At 57.1% G+C, this 23,070-nt stretch overlaps 1 protein-coding gene across 2 annotated transcripts; it reads right to left on the reverse strand.

The window, feature by feature from the left end:
* Positions 1–14,038: 14,038 nt before the first annotated feature.
* On the reverse strand, positions 14,039–22,569 carry PPP1R32 (protein phosphatase 1 regulatory subunit 32). Of its 2 annotated transcripts, none has more exons than XM_046644521.1 (14): positions 22,455–22,569; positions 21,420–21,555; positions 20,847–20,970; positions 20,415–20,568; positions 19,068–19,196; positions 18,406–18,469; positions 17,972–18,084; positions 17,516–17,575; positions 17,316–17,402; positions 16,886–16,996; positions 16,700–16,794; positions 14,933–15,097; positions 14,342–14,428; positions 14,039–14,145 (listed from the first exon to the last, which is right to left on the reverse strand). In XM_046644521.1, the coding sequence occupies exons 2-14, from the start codon at positions 21,526–21,528 to the stop codon at positions 14,052–14,054; spliced, it is 1,392 nt and encodes a 463-aa protein (XP_046500477.1). In that variant the 5' UTR covers positions 21,529–21,555; positions 22,455–22,569; the 3' UTR covers positions 14,039–14,051. The 2 variants fall into 2 exon arrangements, with proteins under 2 accessions (XP_046500477.1, XP_046500476.1); XM_046644520.1 differs by lacking the exon at positions 22,455–22,569 and adding an exon at positions 22,096–22,157.
* Between the last annotated feature and the right edge of the window lie 501 nt (positions 22,570–23,070).

Raw genomic sequence — 23,070 nt, forward strand, 5'->3', positions numbered from 1 at the left:
GTTCTCTCTGCCGGAGGCCGACTGGCTCGGGTTGGCGCTGACTCGCCGCTTAGCGACTCGTCACCCTGGCAACCCCCGACGCGCGTGCGGCTGCCAATGAGGCGGATGGAGGGCGGGGCGGGGCGGGGCCAGGGTGCCAACCGATCGGGGTCCCAGCCTCCGGGCCCGCCCCCCGCCAGCCCATCCGACCCGCCCGGGAACCAGCGCGCGCCAAGGGAACCCAAAGTCCACGCCCCGCAAGCCTGGCACTGTGCCAACACAGACCCGACGTCCGATGCTGTCTACACTTCCGACCACAGCGAGCCGTTTGGTGTCTGGTTGTGTGCGCTCAGAGCAGCGAGTCCAAGGAGAAGGAAAAGAGGACCGAGGAAACGCCGGCGCACGACCCAGGAGTCTGGACAAGTGGCTCTCGAGGAGGCACTGAGGGGCGCGGTTACTGCAGACCATTCCTGTCCAGCGGCATGCGACCCCTCGCTGGGGTCACTTTAGTAACCCGCAATAGTGTTCCTTCCTGGCCCTTTTCAAGGTGGGTCACGTGTGAGGATTTGCGGAGACCCAGGAGTTGGCTCCGTCCCCCTCCCCTCCTCGGGCACCCTCGTTGCACAACAGGTTTCTCGCTAGTGCAGTCACACCCCTATCTCGTGCCACGTCCCTCCAGCTATGCTCAAGGTCTGTCTGTGGCTGCAGTGGGCAGAGGACTGGGACACGGGAGCGCCACCAATGATGACCGCTCTCATTTGGGGACCGTTCCTCTCACGCATGCTCCTGCCAACAGTGTTAGCCCCTGCCCTCTCCCCGCCAGTTCAGACCCTCCAGCCTGAGCTCCTGGCACACTCTCTCGGTTATTGTGAGGCTGCCCCGTGCCCAGCGCTGTGCTGAGAGCATCACACTGAACTCTTGCCACACACCTAGAAGATAGGTACCCTCATTACTCCAATTTTAAAGATGGAGAAACTGAGGCTCTGAGAGCTTCGATTGAGCTGGGTGACTTGCCCAAGGTCACCCTCTCGAGCCTCTGCCCTTTTCCATGGACCACACCAATAAATGGAAACATTGATGGCTCCACCTCTGGCAATGAATTTGCTCACAATGGAGCCTGTAACTCTCATGACAAAACTATACAGAAAGCATTATTAATCCCATGTGAAAGATGAGGAAAGCGGCCCCAGAGGGATTAGGCAAGCCGCTGAAGGTCACACAGTGAGTAGAGGTTACAGCCTGGCAGCCCAGTCTGCAGGCTCCATGTCTCCCCTTGAACCTGGCTGGTGTGACCCAGGGAACTGACTGGACAGACAGACCTCCAGACAGCATCCTGCCCTTTGACCCACCCCCACCCACCCCCACTGCCTGCTAAGAGGGTGGCCAGCCCCAGGGCCGAGAGCAGTGACACTGCAACCTGAGGGTGGGAACCACCCCCTCTGTAATGTAAGCTCTGAGGGGCAGGCGGGTTTGTCTGCTTCCCTGTCGTCCCAGGTGCGGGCACGTAGTAGGTATTCAACGAAAATTTTTAACATTTTTTAAAACGGAGGCAAACTTCACATACAGTGAAATGCACAGATCGTTGTTACAGGTTGTTGCGCTCTGACAACTGTAATATTTCCGGCACTCAGGGTTCGCTCGTGTGCCTCTTCCGGTCACTCCCCACCTCCCAGAGGCCGCCATGGTCCTGACCTCCGCCCTCATGGATCAGTTTTGCCTGTTCTGGAATTTCACATAAATGAAATTATGCAGTGTGTACTTTTTTTGCTCCTGGCTTCTTTTGCTCGGAAACCCCCTGCGTTGGATAAAGGAACGGAAGGGCAGAACCCTAGCAGTCGTCATGAGGCAAGGAGCGGCATGGGGCAAGCAGGTGATGGGGGACCCAGAAGCAGGTATTGCTCTGAGCCAGGAGCCGGCCTCAGATCCCTGTACTGGGAGGGAGACTGACAAGATGCGGATGACACTCCAGGCTGAGGTAGGGGACCCAGGCAGAGAATAAGTGGAGCCCAGACGCCAGACCTGGGGTGTAGGAGGCTTCTGAGCTCAGCTAGAGGGTCTTCCACCTCCTTCCAGACCTCACCTAAGCCCCAGTCCAGCTCTCTCCCTTCCGCTCATTTGGGAGAATTTCTTACCTCAGAGACCAGCAAGTTGAGGAAAACCCAGGGAGGCTGATGGATGAGCATGAGCGCCTCCCCCACCCCCACCCCCTGCCGCCCCCAAGTCATTCCCCCCCCTCCGAGGGAACATTCGCTCTGGAGGAGGGAACCCAACCAGTACCCCCTCACCACATGCTCCAGCACCAGGCAGCCCTCCTGGGCTCTGCCGGCCCAGGCAGGAGCCCCACCAGCCCCTGCAACTCCAGCACCAGCCTGGCAGAGCTTCCTGGGTTCAAGGGCACAGGGGCCCAGCCCTCTTCTTTCTCCGAGTCCTTTCCTTGCTCCCCGTAGCTCCTGTACCTTCGCCTCCCACCAGGCCCTTCTCAGTGGGTAAAGGGAAAATGTGCTGGCGTTCCGGGCCCACGCAGGCTGGCAGCAGGGCAATCGTGTTGATGAATCATGCTGGCACCGCGGGCGCCCAGTCCTTGTCGAGGCATCGCTAATGAATTAACTTCACCCCCAGCACGGGGCCTCTCAGCCTTTCCCTCCTCCTCAGGAAGGCAGGAAACTGAGACCCGGGAGGGGGGTAGGAGGGGAGGACAGGGGGCTCCCACAGCCCCAGGGATGGGCCCAGACGCCGCCATCCCCTCGGCCCCCCAACAAGGAAAAATGCCCCAAGTACGTGTCCCTCGGGCCCCCAGAAACGGCCTCTTCATTCCTAATCATGAGCTGTAACCATCCTGCCCACCTCCAAATCTGTACTTTTTAAGGAAATTTTTGAAATACAGAAAAGGCACAAAGCTCTCTGTGATAAAAAAAACCCCTGTGCCCCGTATCCAGCATCGACAGTGACTCGCATTTGTCATACTTGCTTTAAATCTATTTTCTTTTTAAATAAAAGGAAGAAAACAGCACATGTGATATAGAGGTCTCCTTCGTCTCCGCTCCCGTGCCCCGTGGGCACCCCTGCCCCCGCCATGCTGACCCCGCCAAGGCCCCCTCTGGTTCCCCTGCCCCTTTTGGGGACGGGACCGCTGTGGCTGCGGAGACCTGAACGAGATCAAGGAACGTTAGCATTGTGGGTTCTTAGAAAGCAGGGATTTGAGCCTATTAGAGCCAACCACGAAATATCAGAGCAGGGTGAGGACTTGGCTCCTCTGGGGGCCATCACAGGCTCTGTTAAATGTCTGCAAGAAGCTAGGGATCCTCAACCCAGAAAAATGCATGGAGGCAGGAACTCACGCAATGATGTGCACCATTCCCATGGGTTCAGGCCGCCCCCCGGGGTTCTAGTCTAACTCCTTCACTTGGCAAAAGAGGAGAGTGATGATGCACTTCATGCCATGGCCCACTCCCCTTACCTGCACCAGTCCTCGCCTTCATTCGGATATTCATTCAACAAACATTAAGCCCCTACTCGTGTGCCCAGGCCCTACGAATGTGAACAGAACAGACAAAGCACCCCTGCCTTTGTGGAGCAGATATTCCTGCGAGTGGAGATAATCAACAAAATGCCTTTCACAGTGTGTCAGGCCATGATCAGGCAATGGGGGAATAAAGCAAGGAAGAGAGAGAAGGAGGGAGGGCTCCATTTAAAACAGGGTGGCTGGGGAGGCATTTGAGCAAAGATGGGGAGGAGGAGAGGGAGTGAGCCCTGCAGACAGGTGTCGGGAAATGTGTTCCAGGCAGAGGGGATGGCAGCGCCGAGCCCCGGGGTGGGAGTGTGCCTCCGTGTTCTGGAGCAGCCAGGAGGTGGGGAGCGAGGGCGAGCAGGGTGACAGATGAGGTCAGAGAGAGAGACAAAAGGGGCGGACTGCCGAGGGCCCGGGGCCTATGAAGGCTCAGCTTTGACTCTGAGTGACAGATCATTGGGTGACTTTGCCCCAAGGAATGACATGATCTGGCACATATTTGAATGGTCCTTTTGGCTGCAGCTGCAAGACCGGGGTGTGTGTGTGTGTGTGTGTGTATTGTACGTGTTGGGGGCAAGGAATTTGTGCAACTTGTACAGCTCTCATTTTGGTTCTCTTCCACAAGATAGTGATGGTCGTCATTTACTGAGCACTTACAGGTGTCTCATTTACATTTCACCACCGCTCCGCCAGGCAGGTACTAAATCCCCCTGTTTTACAGATGAGGAAGCAAATTCAGAGAAGTTAAGTAGCTTGATCAAGGTCACACAGCTGGTAAGGGGCAAAGTCAGGATTCAAACCGAGTCCGTCTTATTGCCAGGCCTGGGCTTCTCCTGCTGTGTCTCCTTGCCTCTCTCGGCTGCAGGAAATTAGAGATGCCCAAATGCTTGCCCCCATCCCAGAAACTCGAAAAGATTTCCAGGACTGCCCTACTGGGAGATTTTGATCCCAGGCCCCAGAGCTCTGTGTGTTTGCCCAAATAGGGGCATCCTAGAACCCACAGGGCAAGCCGAGGAATGCCAATAGAGGCTCAAGGCAGAGCAAAGAGGTCCCCAAGCCAGGGGCATGCGAGGGCATGATCTGGGCTCAGGGTTTGCCTGTTAGCAAATTCCAGGCGGTGTCTGGCCCACCATTACCCCAGGTGCTTCTCTAGATGGGGCCAACTCCTGAGGCTAGCTCAGCCACTGCCAATGTGCGCCCCAGACGCCCCTAGAGACTGGAGCCTAGACACACCCTGCGGATCACATTCCCGCAGCACTCGAGCTCTGACAGCGACCTGCCTGGTCTGTTGAGAGCTGAGAACCTTCCTCATCTCTTCCAGGGAGACCAGAGGTCAAGGGAGGGAATCTGACTGGTGCCCAGGGTCACGCCCCCACGCCATGGACAGGAACTTGACCATCCTAATGGGTTCGGGGAGGCCCCCATATTCCCAAATGGGTTCCGGGCATGACAGCTCCTTCCTCCTGGAAAGATGCCACAGTATCATGGCTGGCAGCCGCCCTTATGTCAATACCTTCCTAGATCTGTGGCCAAGTGCAAGTCAGATCTTCTGCTCTGAGACTCCAGACTCAGGTCCCCCCCTATGATCTCCAAGGACTTGCCTGGCCTGGTCCCCCTCCCTGTGGCACAGGCTGCCGAGGGTCATCCACTTCTGTTTTCTTTCTCTTCCTGGGTACACAGCAGGCTGATGAGGTGGGGCTCTGGCACGAGCACTGGGCTGATGGATGTGGGCAGAAGTGATATGTGCCACATCCATGCACAGTCCTCTATTCTCTTTTATTTCTGCAGTGTTAAACGTAGAAGGGAACTGGATCCCTGAGTCACCGCTTGGAGACGAGCTCCCTGACCCACATTAGATGGTGAAGTAAATGAGAAATAAATTTTTAATGCGTTTAGCCACTTAGACTTAATGGCTGTTTGTCACAGAATCCACCTGGACTGACTAACACAATTCCTCTCAGTTTCTCAACCATACCAGCTTTTTTCCACCCCAGGACCTTTGCACAGGCTGGTCCCTTTTCTTCCCACTCTACTTGGCTCACTTCGCTTATCCTTAAGTTTTCAGCTAAAACTTCCCTCTCTCGGAGAATCCTTCCAGATTCTTTGGAGCATGTCAAGCCCTCATGTTATAGATTCTTGAGCTCCCACATTTCTCCTTCAAAGTACTTGCTCCAATTATAATTAAGTAAATAATTGACTATGAATTATTTGGAATCTGTTTCCTCTGTGCTAAGATACAAGCTCCTTGAGAGTGGGGCCCTTGCTCAGTGACGTTCTCTAGTACTTGGCCAGGTGCTGCTCAACCTACTCAACAAATAAGTGTTGAATGAATGAACGGGGAGAACTCTCTCCCACAGGTTCCCCAGGGCCACCTGTTCCACCAGAGCCACTCACTCTCTCTGAACCTCGATTCTCACATCTGGACAATGAGGCAAAACTGGGGCTAGGGTGAGGCGGGCAAGGCACTTACCCTGGGCACAAAATTTAAGGGGCACCAAAAAACACGGTACAGACATGCATCACTTAACGACCGGGATACATTCTGAGAAATGCATCGTTAGTCGATTTTGTGGTCATGCGAACTTCACAAAGTACTTACACAACCTAGATGGTGTAGCCTACTACACACCTTCCTATATGGTGCTAATCTTACGGGACCACTGTCGTATATGCGGGCCATCATTGATGGAAATGTCATCATACGGCGCATGAGACTGATCTCGAGCCTGAAGTGAGTTCGCTCGCTCCTTGCACAGCAAGCCAATCTCTGACACCGGCTGTAATGGAAGAAAGTAGGAGTTTTATTATTGCAAAGCGCTGAGCAAGGAGAATGGGTAACTAATGCTGAAATCCAAAACACCCCGAAAAGCTACAAGAAAGGGTTTTTATTTGGGGTTTTAGGTAGGGGATGGGGAGCCCATAGCTTTGCTGGCCGGTGTTTTCCCACCAGCCTGTGTTTGACCTTGAGAATCTGCTTACGGGGAGAGGGGAACAGTAAGACAGGAGGGTTGCAGGTGGCTGTCCTTGGCTGTCTTGCTTCCATGAAGGATGGTGGATTCTGGTGTCAGGGCCCGAGCAGTTGAGGTCTGGGAAGCCTCAGCTTTCTGACCTCCTCTGGACAACAGCTTCCCTGTGGCAGACTTCAAGGACACATGATGAGCTAAAACTTTAATGGGAGTCCAGCGTGAGGCCACCTGGGTTTTAACAATTTGTAACGTCTATTTGGTTGTAAAGCTCAGGGAGTCAAAGGTTAAAAAGACAGATATTTACATATGAGTGGAACTCAAGAAGCAGAGAACAGGGATGAATATTTTTGGTTTTAACCCCAAATAAGCTCGGTTCAATCTCCGGGAACCGACATCAGGTCTGATATTAACTAAGAGCCGTAACAATACTGTAATCAAGATAAATAACAGTCTAATGCAATAAAGACAACATCGGTACCAGCGCTGTGATGAGCCACACTCATATGGGAGCCTGCAGCAAAGGGAAAAATTGGTAGTATTAATCCTATTTTTATTCGAAATTTTGCTATTTTGTTGATCATGGATTTTTTGCATTAATTTTGATTTTTTAAATGATGGTATTAAATTAATTGTATTTATCTCGAAGACTCGTTTTTTTTGTGCCTGGGAAAGTGCCTGGCTCACCTCACCCTAGTCCCAGGCCTGGGATGAGTATAGTCACCCTCTCCTGGAAGGATTAGGATGAAGCATCGGTGAAATCAGATGGGAGCTGGGTATTCTCATTTTGCGATATTAACTGATACTCCGCTGTAGACAATTTCCTTATATCCATTCCCTTCCTTTCAGATGCTAAATTGGCTTTCTGTATTCCCACTCTCAGAGGGAAACTCAGAACAAAGAGTCAAATCCTTGGCTTTGAGTTGCAAAAGAGGCTTTGAAACCCAGAGCTGAGACTGCGGCCGGGTTCTGAGAGAGAGATTTTGTGTAGGTCTAAAAGCTTAGCTTTGAACTTGGAGAGCAGAGAGCTGATGCTGAAAGCCCTGGAGTGGGGAAGGATGCGTCATCACAGAAGCCAAGATCCCACCCAAAGAGAGATGCAGGTTCCACAGGCAGGAGGGAGAGAAGGGGCAGAGTAGCACCCCTAAACGGAATGTCGGCCCTCAAAGGCCCCGGTCCCACCTGCTCTGAGCTGAGCGTGGTACGAAAAGGAAAAAGTCCCTGGTACATTAGGGGACACCAGGGCTGAGCGGACCTGTACTTCCCTTACCAGGTGTGGTCTGAGAATGCAGCGGGCCTCCCGTAAGCCCCCCTACCTGTATAGAGAAGCCTCAGGAATAGAAACGGAGCTGAGCTAGCTTCCCCCACGGATCCTCTACACGCCCCTGCGTCATGGGGGAGCATCCCGAAGTTTCTGAACCTCCAAGATGGACTTGGTGAGGCCGAGAGCAGGCTGATGGACCTGAGGGGCTGCATGCATGGTCCAGGCAAAGCAGCTGAAGGGTTGATTGTGTGACCCCAGCAACCAGAGGTCAGAGTGTCACAGTTGCTTCCGGGCAGGTGCAGGCAGGACAGGTGTGGATGACCAAACCCACGGAGGTCACATATCTCAGGAGGAGTCAACACGGATGGATGCCTCTCCCCCAGGAGCAACTTTCCGGAATGGACGCACCCTGGAGGAGGGGCAGGATTCTTGATCCGATTGGATTTGAGTCCTAAAGGGACAGAGCTTAGATTCGAAGGGGGCTGAGTTGGCCTGGAATCCACTAGAGGGATGTCTTGGCGAAGTTCCATTACAGAGAGCCCGGGGTGCACTTCTCACCAAGCTCCTGAGTCTGTGCCTGTGAAACCCACACTTGCAGTGCACACAGCTGAGCGGGTGACGCCATGCACAGTAGGACCAGATCCAAGGGACCCGGTTTGCATCAAGGACCTCATAGATTAGTATCCCACAGGGCAAGTGAGGAAGGGCATCTTTTTCCATGTCTCACAAAGGGTCCATAAGGCAGCAGCCTCCTTGCCAGGTGTGTAAGGTACCTGGCCCACAAGAGACGCTCCAAAAAGGCTCATTCCCAACCTCTTGATGGTAACACACATGTGAACGAAGGACATTTGAATTCTTTGGCCACCCCCACATTGTCTTAGGTTGAAGAATGCCAAGGGTTTTGCAAAACAGAACCCAAACGTCCTACTGTGGAAGCTGGAAACGCTGGAAACTCCCAGCTTCCCTCGCAAGTTGGATGCAGGCATGTGACCTGGAAACCACCCATCAGAGGCGTTCATCCTAGATTCTGAATCGGAAATGAGACATGGCAGAGCAGAAGGGACCGTGCGGAATCTCCTGAGGACTGTGGGGGCAGGGGCCGCAGGGGCAGTCCAGGGCCCAGCGGTGGGGGAGGCATGCTGTCTCCATGGGCCTGGGTCTGAGGGGCAATTTTGGCTCTGGTTCCTGGCTCAGTAGCCTCTAAGCTGTGTTCTCAGGTCCACCTGAAGATTCTGTGAACTCCGAAATCCTTTTGATAGATTCCTTTTCTGCTTCAATTAGCCGAAGTTGGTTTCCGTCGCTCACAAAGAGCTCTGACTACTACCCCACATGGTCAGACTTTAGCCTCATCACTAAGGGAGTCACGTGGTCACGGTGGAGGGACCACCGTCCCGTGTCTCTGAGGCCTTCACTGCCATACCCAGGAGTCCCCGTGCTGCCAGAGGCCTCGTATATGCTCAGGTTCTTCAATGCCAGCCTCCTGCCCCTTGTGCCAGAGCCCACCAGGAGAATGTGGCTCTGCTCCAAGACTGTCCCACCATATGGACCTGAAGGGACCATAGGGACCACACCTTGTCATGGTCCATAGCGAGGCTGCTTGGGGCCAGATCCTTATAAAGTCTTTCCTGAACACAGCTCCATCAGCCTGTCACTCAGTCTCTCTCTGAGGATAAATAGACCAGAAAGATGCCTTTCTGACCCGTCTCTTTACCTGAGGATCTCTGAAGACAGACACACACATGCGCATGCACACACACTCACACGCCACTTCTTCAACAAGAGAAAACAAGGCCCCATGCTTATCACTGGCTGCACAGGAGATGCTGGCTCTCCTAGGAAGCTTCCAGTCCCCCGCTTCTGCCCACTTGAGACCCCCAGTTTGGTGATGTGCTGGGAAACGCCTTGTATCCAGAGCAGAGAGACCAGAGCGTTCGCTCACTAAGCCAGTGGCTTTCGTGCCTCATCTCTCTGGCTCAGACTGACCTGGTTCTCACAAAGGTCCTTCTGGGGTGAAGTTTTATGACTCAAAGAACTGTCCCGCCAGAGCCCTGTGTGAAGCAGCGTCTTGAAACGCAAGGAGTGTTGGGATGTCTCAGAGACCCCGGCCGACCCTCCTCTGACCTTGAACAGAAGCCCTAAGGGGGGCTTTCCTGGATCTGGTCCCTCCTCTGTCCTTGCATGTTTAGCTGTTTGGGGAACATTTCTGTGGGGATGGGTGGCCCTCCAGATGGTCAGAGAGGAAACCGGGGATCAGATTCTGAGTTTCAGGGCTTCCATCTGTCTGCGTGGAACATCCCCACCGTCCTGCAGCCTCCCCACACACGGCTTCCCGCCACCCCCCCGGGCCTCCTGTTCCCACGGGCAGATGCCTCTTCCCAGCTGGCCAGCTGTCAAGCAATGATAACGTGACCCGGGCCAGGTGGCACCTGTCGACATCAGCCACCACAGTGCCATGACAGGAAGCAGCCACACACGTGTGCACGTGCGTCAGGAGCGGCGCCCCATCGCGTGGCACCCGGGGTCTGTCCCCATCCTCCCGTCCCATTAGCCCTTGGGGCTCCACGCCCCCACACCGATGCCGTCAGCACAGCACCCACCTGCGTCCCCAAACCTCCCCCAGAGGGCGGCCCCCCAGCGTTCTTGCTGAAAAGGCCCACGGAACGTTCTCAGCACCAGCAGGCTGTGGGGGCTTAATAAGAGTAATCGTCATCGTCACCGCACACCTCCGAACGGTTCCTAAAGTGCCCGTGGGAGGGGCAGGGAGGTTTTTTGGTCGCAGCTACAATAGGCACCTGCTGGAAGGAATGAATCACCTGGACGCCCCAAGCTGGTTACCAGGTGAGGGGAGGTGGGCAGCTTCCAGGAGGGCCAGAAGTTGGCCTCAGGGACGGGGCGGGGCCTGGCCCCCTGAAGGACAGCCTGGGCCTCCCGGTAAGGCTGCACTTAGAGGTAGATCTCACCCATGCTCTCCCAGACAAGAACGGGTCTGTTCCTAGAGAAGGGTCCTGTCCAGGACCAAGACGGAGGAGACAATGGTCAGACCCATGACTCTCTGCAGTGTGGCCCTTGCTCAGGACTCCAGGCCCACCTGGAGCTCTGGTCCCTCTGCTCCAGCATCAAGGCAGCTCCTGTTTGCCAGCTGAGCATTTTACACATGTGGTCTCACTGACCCCCACCAGGTGGAGCCTGCAGTTACCTGCCAATCAGCGTGGTTAGGTGGCCTCCAGAGCTGACGGCAGGAGGCAGCCTGCGGGTGTGGACAGCCAGGATTTGCACTTGGGCAGCCTGATTCCAGAGCTCAGGCCCAGACAACTACGCTCTGCTGATGCCCGGACCCAGGAGAGGAAAGGGTGCCTGGCTGATGCTGGCCAGGGCCAGGCGGAAGGCTCAAGTCTCAGGGGGCAGGGGTTCGGGTCCTCAGAAAATGAAGCCACATTGTTAGCGCCCACACTCCCCAGCCAGCGCAGAGGGCGGGTGACGTGGCCAAGGCCGCTCCCTGCAGTGGGGTTTCAGTAACCTGAGTAGCCGCAGGGTGGAAAGTGTCCGCCCCTCCTGCCCCGGTGACTCAGAGAGGGTTGCTCAGAGCACTGGCTCTGGTCTTGGGACCTCCTGCGCGTCAAGGATAGAATGTGGGGGCCCTCAGGCCACTACTGGGGAGTTCAGTTGGGGGTGGTCAGAGACTGGCCCTGGTGTGCAAGGGGAGAGCAACGGGGTACACGCAGAGAGACAAGGGGTCCCCAGGGGCCCCAGCCATGGCATCCAGGCAAGTTGGCGGGGGGTGAGCGGCGCAGCATAGTCTCAGCTGCCAGGCCACACAGACGCAGGGAGCCTGGGTGACTGACATCCTGGCATCAGGGCCAGTGATGCCCAGAGGCCCACCCCTGATGGCCCTGCTGGCAGGCAGAGTTCGTCCGTTCATCCATTCATCTAAGATTTACTGAACACCTACCAATGTGACAGGCACTGTCCTCAGCTTTAGAGTTTCAGCTGTGAACAAGACAAGCATGGTCTGTGCTCTTGTCGAGCCTCCTAATGGGGGAGGGGGACAGAGACGGGCTCCATAGCATGGCCTGCCCTGGGGGGGCAATGGTTGACTTGAAATTGACCTATGCCCCCACCAGCTGCTGCCTCTCTGGGCTCTGGCCCCACCCCTTAGCAGCAGGCACCCACCCACAGTCCTTGCGGGCTATGTGACCCGGGACCAGTGCCTCCACCTCTCCATGTCTGTATCCTCATCTGGGAGGTGGGGACCCCCGTGCCCTAGTCCAGGCAGGACTCCAGACCCACCTAGGCTTGGCCTTGGCCCCTCCTGGAACGCCCTTCCTGCCACCCCATGCCCTGGGCCACCCTGTCCTCACACAGCCCCTTGGGCTGGGGCCCAGGACCCAGCAGGGAAGCCAGGAAGGGCTGCCCGAAGAGAGGCCACAGGGGGAGAAGGCAAGGGCTGAGGGGCGCACAGGGGAGCTGCTCGGCGCCCTCCCCGGGGGTGGGGTCTCCTGCTCCCACTCAGGAAACATCGTGGGGCGGCCCCAGCTCACATGTCCTGGAAACTGGGTGTGGGACAATGGGAGAGGGGAGGTGACGGCAAGAGGATGTAATCAGACTCCGGTGTCCCTGACACCTTCTCCCCTGTTGAGCCAGGCAGAGGTAGGCGAGCGGGAAACATGAGCTGTGAAAGGACACTGGCAGGAAGAGGGGAATGGAGAGGAGAAACGGAGTATGCGTGTGTGTCTGTTCTGTAGGTCTCTGTGCACCTGTTTTCTTGTCTGTGTGTCCATGTCTATGCGTGTTGATGTGTCTATAGGTCTGCCTGTGTGAGTGTGCGTGTGTGTGTCTGTATATACAAGCATCATGGGTGTTTATGTGAAGATCTGTGTGTGCGTATTTGTTTGCCTTTCCATATGTCTCTGTGTGTGGTTGTGTTACTGACTCTGTGTGTCTTTGTCTGTTGGCACTTATGTGCCTGTGTGTGTTTGTATGTGCGTGTCCTCAGGGGTCTGTGTGTATCTTTATTGTATTTGTGTGTACTTTTGTGCATGTGTGACTGTGGGCGGGAGGGGCTGGTCAGTCTCCCACCCTCTCCGCCACCTCACTCTGGCCAGGCCAAGGATGGAGCCCAATCCAGTGGGCAAGGATCCGGTTTGGTGACACACCCCTAAAGTTGGGGGCCATGGATCAGCAGGCCGCCACCCACAGTCTGTGGGACTGTCACTGGGTCCTGAGTCTGGCTGGCTTTGCAGCCGAGAGACTTTGTGTCCCCGACTCCCCTCCTCCGATGTGGGAGCCAGCTGGAGCCACCCACATCCCACATGGAGCCCCAGCCAGGCCGTGGACAGCCCCCGGGCCTGCCGCTCAAGACTTCTGGGTACAGCCGGGCCCCGGGGCCAGCAGAGCTGCTCCAGAGACACCCACTGGGAAGCAGGAGTGGAAAGGGGGGTGGGGGACCAGCTGCTGGACCACTGAGTCCTCCCCTCTGAATGCCAGTCTGGGCTGCTGCTGTCCTTCTGACCTGTTATGACCTCAAGCAGCTCATGCACCCTCTCTAGGTCCAGGTTTCTCATTTGTAAAATAAGGGGCTGGTGCTAGCAAGACCACAGCATACAGTTGTATAGCTGTGCACTGCACAAATGCACCTGTTGGAGGTGACAGAAGGCCCAGAGAGGCAGCCCGGATTCTGCCCTGTAGGCTGAGGGCCCTGGTGTCAGGCTGCAGCACCTGGAGGGAGGGACGCCCTTTTCTTCCCACAGGAAGTTTGCTCTTCTAGTCCTGTGCTCATGTGGGGCGTCCGTCTAGGGGGCACCTTGTTCTAATTCTCACGAAGGGGCTGCACTGAGGCAGCAGCCTTTTCAGCAAGCTCCCACCTCTCCCTGTGTTGGTGTCCGGGTGTCCATCCACTGAGGACCCCCCTCCATCCGTCTCTGGAGGGGCACCTCTGTGACTCTTGCTGCCCCACTGCCCTCCCCCCTCCATTAAACCATCCAAGGTGGGACCCAGCAGGGCCCCTGAATCCCTGCCCCGATCCGCTGCTCCACTTTATAGACCAGGTACTGAGGCCAGTCGAGCCCCCTCCCACACACCCCTGCCTCCCCCTTCTTCTCTGGCCCGCCTGCTCCCTCCCTTCCACACTTGACTGAGCACTTAGCACAGACCCCTTGCCAGGAGTGGAAACTGAGTCTCAGTAGTGAAGTGCCTTGTCCGTGGTGTCATGGTGAGTCCAACCAGGCCTCCCGGAATCCAAGTCTGGCCTCACCCCTCCACCCCTGCACTCCCACCCTCATCCCTCCTTTTCCCAGCCACCGCTGACAGTGACAGACACATGGCTCTGCCTCACTGCTCTTTATTTCATTAGGAAAGTAGTTGGCGGAGTCCCAACGGGGGTTGGGGTGGGAACAGCCACAGGAGCCGGCTCCTGTCCCATTAGGTTGGCCAACCTGTGGGGACCGTACAAGAGGAGTGGTGGTCTGTGTGCTCTCCTGCCCCCAGGAGGCCACTGATCTACCACCCCCGACTCTGGGGCTGGGGTCCCCAGGCAGCGCTTCCTTGACCCAGGGTTTGGGAGGTAGGGCTGGCCCACGATGGCCACCCCACACAGGGAACAGTTGTGGGGGGGTTCCCCCAGCCCCTTACCCAGGCCTCAGGCTCAGCTGGGGGCGGTGCAGCGGCTGCTGTGAGGTGTGGCTGGCTCGGCAGAGGGGGTCAGCTGAGCTCAGGGTTCTGCAGGGAGGGAGGGGGCGCAGATGAGAGAAGGATGGGGCGGTGAGCCCTCTCCAAGTCTGCCCTCTCCGGCTGCCAGCGCTCAGTCAGGGCAGCCAAGCCACAAACATTCTTTGCCTGCCAACTCGGGGCCAGCATGGGTACAAATGTGATTTTTGAGGAATTGAATTGAGCAGAAAGGAGTCATGGTGAGGCAGAACCACAGTCCATTCAGCTTAGGTCCCCACCCCGGCCATGCAGCCTGGCGGGGAGTAGGTGTGCAGCTGGCCTCTGGGAAGTTTGTCAAATGCCTGGGAACAAGGGGCAGGGAGGAGGGGAGCCGAGCAAAGGGAGAGGTCGCTGGGGAGAGGAAGGAGGAGCCCTGTGGGCAGGAGAAGGGATGAACAAGCCACAAAGAGGAAAAGGGGCCTCTCAGACGGACAGGCACACGAGGGAGGGAGAGAGGCTGCAGAAAGGCCTGGATGTGGCAAAGGACAGAGCCGAGCGGGAGGGTGGGATGGCTACCTTCCCACATAGGGGTGCTGGCGCCGCAGGCTCTCCGTGGGGGTGGGTGTGGCCTCCACGTGGGTGGCTGACTGGTTGAGGGTGTAGCCTCCTGGCTTCTGGGGCTGGATGCCACCTCGAGTCCAGCCTTCACAGTCTCGACCTTTGGGGATGTTCTCGAAGTACCTACAGTACAGGAGGGGTTGGGGGCCGGAAGCTGGCCTCTGCGCCCCTCTGCAGCCTCTCGCTCTTCTCCAGCCGGAATCTCGGCTCCAGCAGAGTGCACTCTGCCTCCGATCCCTCCGGCCTCCTCGCCTTGGCCCATGCCGTGCCCTCTGCCTGGCACTCCGCAAGCCCCCATCCACTTGGGGAGCTCTGGCTCGGGGAGCCTGCCCTCCCTCTGCCCCTGAGCCGGAGGCCCCTCCTTGTGCCGCCCCCAGGGCCCAGATGCTGAGAAAGCACTTGGGAGTGGACAGGACTGTTTAAGTGATGTCTCTGACCCTGGCCTGGGAGCCTCTTGGGGCTGGGGACCCTGTCTTATCCATTCCTCTCCAGGCATTCAACTTTTCTTCCATTTCGTCACTATTCACTGAGCACCAGGACGGGTTCTGAAGGTACCAAGGTGAGCGAGATGCGGGCTCCGCCCTTGAGCTTATGAAGAGAAGGTGCCAATAGATGAACGTGGAAATCGGTGATTCCAACCCCTGGGGGCTCTGGGTGCACCAGGCAGGAGCTCAGGAAGTGCTGGTGGGCAGGGAAAGGATCCAGCAGAGACAGCTGGGCCTGGGGGTCCGCCTGCCTAGGAAGGGGCAGGGACACACTGGTCCCCCTAGGCCCAGAGGGAGCCTCTGCCCCTTCCCCTCACCCTCTGAGGGGACTGGAGCAGCCACAGGTGTCAAGGATCTGTTGTGCGGTCAGGCACCACATCTGTCCCTCAGGATGGGGTACAGGGGCACCTTGGGACACCAAGGACTTGGGGGGACAATGTGGACACAGATGACAGATGCTGTGAGGGGAGGTTTTGTCTGAAGAATTACACTCCTTTATCCCACTCCTGTGAAGCCCTTCCCAACCAGTCCTGGCCCCGGGAACCCTCTCCACAGCTCTAGGGCCACTTCCTCCTGGGAGCCCTCCCTGATGCTCCTGACACTCACTCTTTGCCCAGGGCTCACACAGCACGGAGCTTATCTCCTGAGGCAACATGGAGCCCACATGCCATTGGACTGGATGTAGTGTCTTAGCAGATGCCATAGTTGCTCCACCCAGACCCCCTTAGACCCCCTTATTCTTCCCCTGCCCACCAGCCTGGCTGCCAATGGCCTGCACTGCATCTCTGGGAAGGCTGCCCTAGGGCTGCAGGAACTTTCTTTGCCTGAGCAAGGAGGTACCTAGCATTGACACTGCCCCTGGGGACAGCCCTAAACCAACCACCCAAGGATGTGGGGGTATGAATACCCCAGCTCCCTCGCCCCTTGGCTGGGATAATTCTGAATTGTGTGTTTCGCAGTTTCTAGACTCTCCCAGCGGGATGTCTAGCTTAATAGCACGCCTGTGATTGGCTACCTCCCCTTCCCCATCCCCCCTCCCCACTCTCCCACACCCCCCAACCCAATAAAGGGCTTGTGCTCAAATCCTTGGCTCAGGGTCTGCTTCTGGGGGAACCTACATTAATTCCGTGTTGGCCTTCGCAAGGCTGTGAGCTCATCGCTGGTTCCAGTCTCAGTCTCCCTGTCTGTGAAATGGGCTCCAGCATCACAGCCCCGGACTCGGGCAAGGAAGGGGGCTCACCTTTGGTTGTAGGCGTTGAGGTAGCGATTATCCATGCCTGGGTCGTAAGGGCTGCGGACATAGCTCGGGCTGTTAAGGCTGAACCCTGTGGGCTCCTGCATGAGAGAGAAGAGAGAGAGAGTGGGGACTCGTCAGTTCAGAGAAGGTGGGGATTTGCGGGTGGCGGCTGGGTACCCCAGGCCTCACCTTGCTCCCCACGGTCTCCTGGCCCAGCAGGGAGACATTTGTCTGTTGCATCCGCTGTGGCGGCTGGAATTGCCGGGTCATGCTGCTGGGTTCTGGGCTGGGAGGGGGCACCTGCAGGGGACAGAGCCACAGGCAGGGTGGCTGGGTGGTCAGGGTGAAGCAGCAGGGAGGGAGGGTGGGCGGGCAGAGGCACACACAGACCCAACCTGCCCCCAGCCCCAGGACCCGTCCTTCCCCCTCCAGCCACTCGAAACTCACTGTTTCAAACACTCTCCTCCGTTTCCAGCCCCTGGGCCTTTACCCTCCATCGAAAGGGGTCCCCAAACACCCTGATTCTTCCCATCCTTCAGTGCCTGGCCCAAAGGCCACCATATTCAAGAAACCTCCTTGACTCTCCGCTTGTCTGAGGGAGCCCCCCACGGCCACTCACTCTGGGGTTCAGAGTCCTCTCATTCCCTCGGCTGAAGGTCGTCTCCCACTCGGAGCCTCTGGTCAGCGTGGGCAGCAACTCGTCTCCCTAAGACAGCAAAGCAGCCACTGTCACCGCAGCATGGCTGCCCGCCACGGCCTTCTGGCACAGTGTCCTAACCACCCCCCAGGAGGACCCCAGCCCTCCCCAGCTCAGCTTACATGAGGGTAGGTCATGGGGAGAAAGTCCGACTTGGTGACACTCCGGCTGGGGAGGAGGACCTGGAATGAGGCCAGCAGAGGAGCTTCAGCTGGGCAGAAGGGGCCGTCCCCTTGTCCTGAGCTCAGAGAGGGACAGGTGGGTGTAATTGGGGTAATGAGGAAAGGGAAGAGTTAGGGGAGAAAAGAGGGGAGGACATGACGCTGAGTGGGAGCCAGCAGGCCGGGTTCTTGTCTGGGCTCCGAGTGACCTTGGCTAGGCCACTTCTCCTCTTTGGCCCTCGGGGTTCTCATCCGTAAGGTGGGGGAGTTGGACCGAAGCAGGGGTTGTCGCCCAAGCTCCCACCTCTTGTGTTTGAACAAAGGGTTCTGCTGCTCACTTTTTGTAAAAAGCTAGAAATCCCCAGAGCGGACGGCTTCGATGACCCTGAGAGTCCAGTGGGGCCCAGCCTGCCTTACCGGGTCCCCAGGCAGGGCCTGGGAGGGCGGCTGGAAGACAATGGGGCTCCTGGTGGACTCCTTGGTGAAGCCGGTCTCCTCCTTGGCTCCGATGGATCTCCTCTGCAAGAGGTCTGCAGGAACAGCCCCCTTGTGCTGCCCCCTGGCCACCCGGCCCCACCCACGGGGCCCCCAGAAGCTCAGTGTCCCAGGACCAGGGGAGAGAGCTGGCTCCGGGGATCTGAAGGCCTGAGCCACCAGGATGGTGGACACCAGGAGAAGGACTCCAGACTCCAGGGCCCAGAGTGAGAGAGGAGGGCAGAAGGAAGGGCAGGGCCGACGGGCCAGGAGGCAGACTGGACTTAGTCCTTAGTCCAGGGTCCCCGGGGGTCTCTCCTAGGTCGGGAGTAGGGAGGTGTGGTGGGAGGGAGGCATGAACTCTGACAAGCACCCACCTGGCTCCTGAGAAGGCTCCTTGAGATACTTTGAGTTATACTCAGAAGTCATGAAGTGCGGGCCCTGGAACACGGAGGGTGGAGCAATGGGGCCACACGGGAGACCAGAGCCCCGAAGGTGGTCAGTGATGGTGGCGGCTCTTGGGTATCCGCGCTCTGAGTAGAGCTGTGCAGTATAGCTGAGAAGGGAGGGCTGGGGCAGCACCCCTGACACAAATCTCTCTCTGATGGGGCATCACAGTGCCAGCAATCCCAGCTGGAGAGCACAGCTCTCCTGTGACCAGGAAAACTTAGTCACGTCCCACACTGGACTCCTAGTAATGAACAACAGGGCTCAGAGCCCCCGGGACCAAGGCCGGAGGGGACCCAAAGAGAGGAGAGAGGCTGATGGAAGAAAATGGGTGCTCCCTTCACAATCCACTGCTCGGGCGTCCGGATGGGGGAGGGGAGAGAAGGGAGCATGGGTGTTAATCCTAAGACGGGCATGATGACCCCTTTGATGCTGTCTTGGAAATCCCAAATATCAAAGCCTTTGCTCTCCCCAGTTTTTCTTGGTGCCCTGAGCTTCTTGGGTGAGTCTCCCTCTGGTCTCCAGGAGGGAGAAGCAGGGGGTCTGGCCCCTCTGCCCAGCCCACAGCCCTTACTGGGGCCCACCCACTCACGTATCGTGCACTCTCCCACTCCAAAGAGCCCCTGTCCTGCTGCTGGTGGAGCAGGGGCACTTTCCTGGGCTCCAGCCCGGTGATGGCCTGGGGCCTGTAGTCCGGGGTGTCAAAATGGACCTTCCTGACCTGGGAGGAGGGAGTGGCCAATTACCCCTCCAGGTGAGGGAGGGCAGCCACTCCCTGACTCTGATTCAGCCCTTAACCCCTACAGAGTGTCTTCACAGCAGCCTGAGGGGGCCCTTTACCCTGAAGTCAGGTCACGTCCCTCCTCTCTCCAAGCTCTGGAGTATTCTCATCACACTCAGAGTAGAAACCCACGTCCTGACAGCAGTCCACAGGACCTCGGCTCCTCAGTCGGCTCCAGCCACCTGCCTCCTTGCTGTCCCTCTTCACATCACACACTCCTGCCTCAGGGCCTTTGCACTTGCTGTTGGCACCACCTGGAACACTCTTCCCTCACATAGCTACACTTGGAGGAACACTAACCTCTCTCAAGTCTTTGTCTAATGTCTCCATAACAAGCTCTTTCCTCATCCTCCTGATTTGCTGTGGCAACCCCTTCACTTCTGTTTCACCCCCTGCCTCTTCCCTGTTGTATTTTTCCCCAGCACTTTTCACCGTAAAATATAGTAAAGATGTCCAGAACATATTGGTTGAATGAATGAATGAATGAATGACTTAGTATCCATTCTGGTGGTGGTGGTGATGATAAGGATGATGGTCATAATGATGACAGAAATGAAGAAGACGGGGTGAAAATGACAGAAGTGAATTTGACAATGGTGGTGAGGATGGTAATAAGGGCTTGGAGATATGGATGGGATGGTGGAGATCAGGGGGATGGGATGGGTTTGGGGTTGGGATGGAGTGGGAATAGGACTGGAGATGGGGATGGTGGGGATGGGGGTGGGAATGGTATGATGGGGTGGGGGTGGGAATGGTGTGATGGGGGGTGGGGGTGGGAATGGTGGGATGAGGGGTGGGGGTGGGAATGGTGTGATGGGGGATGGGGGTGGGAATGGTGTGATGGGGGGATGGTGGCAATGGTAGAGATGGGGATGGAAAGGGAATGGGAATGGTAGAGATGATGATGGTGACAGAGATGGGGATGGAAATGGAGAGGGAGGTGATGGTGGGGATGAGGATGAGGACAAAGGTGATGAAAGTGTGTGTACCCCCAGCCCACATTGTGGCTGCTCCATGTCCAGTCATCTCAGCCTTGACCAACTCTTGGCAGGGCAGTCCCACCCTGCTGGAGGGACTCCGCCCACTTTCCACCCCCAGCCCTTCCTCCAGCCCATCCTAGGGCTCCCTGCTGTCTCCTGGCCCCGGCGCAGCACTGACCTCCTTGGTCAGAGGTGTCACGTTGGACTTCTCCCGAGAGTACCCAGAGCTGGTCTTGGCCAGGTCCCAGGGCAGGGGATATCCGCCATCGGATACCTCTGGGGGACGGTAACTCTGACTGGTCACTGTCTGGAGATTGTCACAGACTTGTTTCCTGAGGTGGAGCAGGGGTAAGAGCTCTTACCACCAGGGCTACCTGCCTTTGTCCTCTGAAGGCTGCAATGCTTATCTCCAGAAGCTTCCCACCTCCCTCAGACCTCGCACAGATGCCTCAGGGGTGGCCTGCCTTTGGGCCCCCAGGACCTGAGACCTAGAGCAGGCAAGGCTCAGGGTCCCCATGCCTGGAGCCTGGAGGTGGTCCTATGAGCTCCTATGGCCCTGAGAGCCAACGCCAGCAGGACAGGGGGTGAGAAGGAGTGGGGCTGACCATACCCCATGGCTGGTCCAGGTGGATCCAAGGTGTCAACCTTGGCTTGGTATGAGACCACAGGCCGGAAATTTGATTGGTAGCCTGTGCCTTTGTGACTGCCCATGTGCGGCCTGAAATCCTCCCGACCTGCCAGAAGGGAAGTGAGCAGACAGGATGGGGGGGTCAGCAGAGTGGGAGAGCAGTGAGGGGGCTTCCCAGGCACGGTCAGCATCCCCCTTGGGGTCCAGGGGCCCTGTGATGGAGAAGGCACAGAGTCAGGGGCAACAGCAAGTGTGACACGAGCTGTGAAACCTGGCCTTTCGGGACTGTGACAACAGGAAATGGAGTCGGCAGGTTGGGGACAGTCAGTATGGCAGAATCATAGGATGGATTCGGTGAAGGGAGCAGTGGGGCGGGGCCAGCCCGATGGTACCGGTGTGGACATGGTCCTTGGGGGCTCAGGGGACCAATCAGCTCAGTGTGCTAAGGTTGCTCCCAGAGTGTGATGGGCTAAGGGGCTGCTCCTCTCCCAGCAGGAGTGCCTCCCCGCTCCTGCCCTGTGTCCTACAGGTGCTTCTGCACAGAGGTGCCCTCACCATAGGCTACGGAGTAGCTGGTGGCATAGAATTTCAGCGGATCCGTGCAGCCCCCTGAACTCATCTTCACATAAGGGGAGACACTTCCCAGGGGGAGTTTCCCCATCATGATGCTGTGGGGCAGGGCCCCGGGGGCCTAGGAAGGAAGCACAAGGGGCCCCGTCAGCCCAGCAGCCCTAGGGCCCGAGCCCGCCCCAGGCCCAGGCTGCCGAGACCACAGAGGGGGTGACGGAACCCCACCCAGCCAGCCCCTTCCCCCAGGCCTGTCCCTCTCCACTGACACCCCCACCTCACACTGAAGACAGGACTAGTAATCGTCAACACTTATCTCATGTACACTGTGTCTCCTTTCACCTTCCCACATCCTATTATTAATTCCCATTTTACAGCCAGGAAACTGAGGTTCCAAGTGATGAAGGATTAGCTCACAGTAGGTGGTAAACTGTGATTCAGACCCAGGGTATCTGACTCCTGGGCTCCTGATCTAAACCCCCCCACACTCTCCTCTGGGGACCGAATGGCCAGACAACCTCCCCCCAGGGAATTCTTGGCTGTCCCAAGAATTGGGGGATACTCGCTCTCCGTCTCTCCCTCGGCTGTCTTGGTCTTGCCCACCTCCCTCTGGGAGTTGGCTCAGCTCTCCTGGAGCCCAACAGGCAGCTGGCCCCACCCTCACCTGCCCTCCGCAGTGGCTCTGAGGACGAGCAAGAGGCTGCAGGAGGCAGGAGCTGCTCCGGAGTGGCCTGGGCCCTCTGAGAGGTGGCCAGGCCAGGAGAAACAGTGCATTGCCTAGCAACTGGCGCCTAGCAACAGAGTCCCCACGCCTCTGAAGCCCTTCCAGAGCCAGGGCCCACGGAGGGGCTGACCTGGCCAGGAGTGGGGTCCAGGAGCTGCTGAGGCAAGGTCCTGCTTCCATGGCTTTGGCCCCCATCGCTGGCCTCCCTCCACAGGGCCCGGCAGAGCTGCCGTCTGAGTGACATCAATAAACGATAATCCCAAACAATCACTTCCATTCACTGAGGACCCACTTCTCACCAGACGCTTTATATCCTTTATCTCCAGTCCTCTGAGGAGATCTTCCAGGTAGCTATTATTATCCGTCTTTTCACACGGGGAAAATGAGGCTTAGACAAGCAAAGCGACTTGACTGGCCGGAGATCTCGCAATCAGAAAATAGCAGAGTCGGGATTCGAATGTGGGTGGGTCCAGATGCCACTCTTAGGCCTCTTGGTAAATCAATGTTTACCATGCTCTGCTAGAGCCAGATCTGTGCCAAGCAATTTTACACACACACTTCATATAATCCCCCAGATCACACTGTGAACTGGGTACTATTATTATAGAGCCAATAAGCCACAGCAGTGAAGAGTGTGGTTCCAACCCGATCCGTCACCTTCAACGAGGTCCCTATCCTCTTTGCCTCATCTTCACCGAGGGCTGTAACTGGACTGCCTTGTAGAGCTGCCGGCAGATTTAACGAGAGGGTGAATTCAGCACCTGGCAGATAGTTGATGCTCAATTTTTTTTTTTTTTTTTTTTTGCTGATGAAGATTCACCCTGAGCTAACATCTGTGCCAATCTTTTATTTTTTATGTGGATCACCACCACAGCATGGCCACCTACGAGTGGTGTGGTTCCATGTCCAGAAACT

This window comes from Equus quagga, chromosome 17 (genome assembly GCF_021613505.1).
Source record: "Equus quagga isolate Etosha38 chromosome 17, UCLA_HA_Equagga_1.0, whole genome shotgun sequence".
Lineage (NCBI taxonomy): Eukaryota > Metazoa > Chordata > Mammalia > Perissodactyla > Equidae > Equus > Equus quagga.

Bases quoted from the DNA above. Each gene is read 5' to 3' on its own strand.
- PPP1R32 (XM_046644521.1), bottom strand. From the start codon at position 21,528: ATGATGGGGAAACTCCCCCTGGGAAGTGTCTCCCCTTATGTGAAGATG. The intron at 20,971-21,419 runs GTGAGGGCACCT...CCCTTCTGGCAG, and splicing joins CAGCTACTCCGTAGCCTATG to GTCGGGAGGATTTCAGGCCG. The intron at 20,569-20,846 runs GTATGGTCAGCC...GCTCCACCTCAG, and splicing joins CCACCTGGACCAGCCATGGG to GAAACAAGTCTGTGACAATC.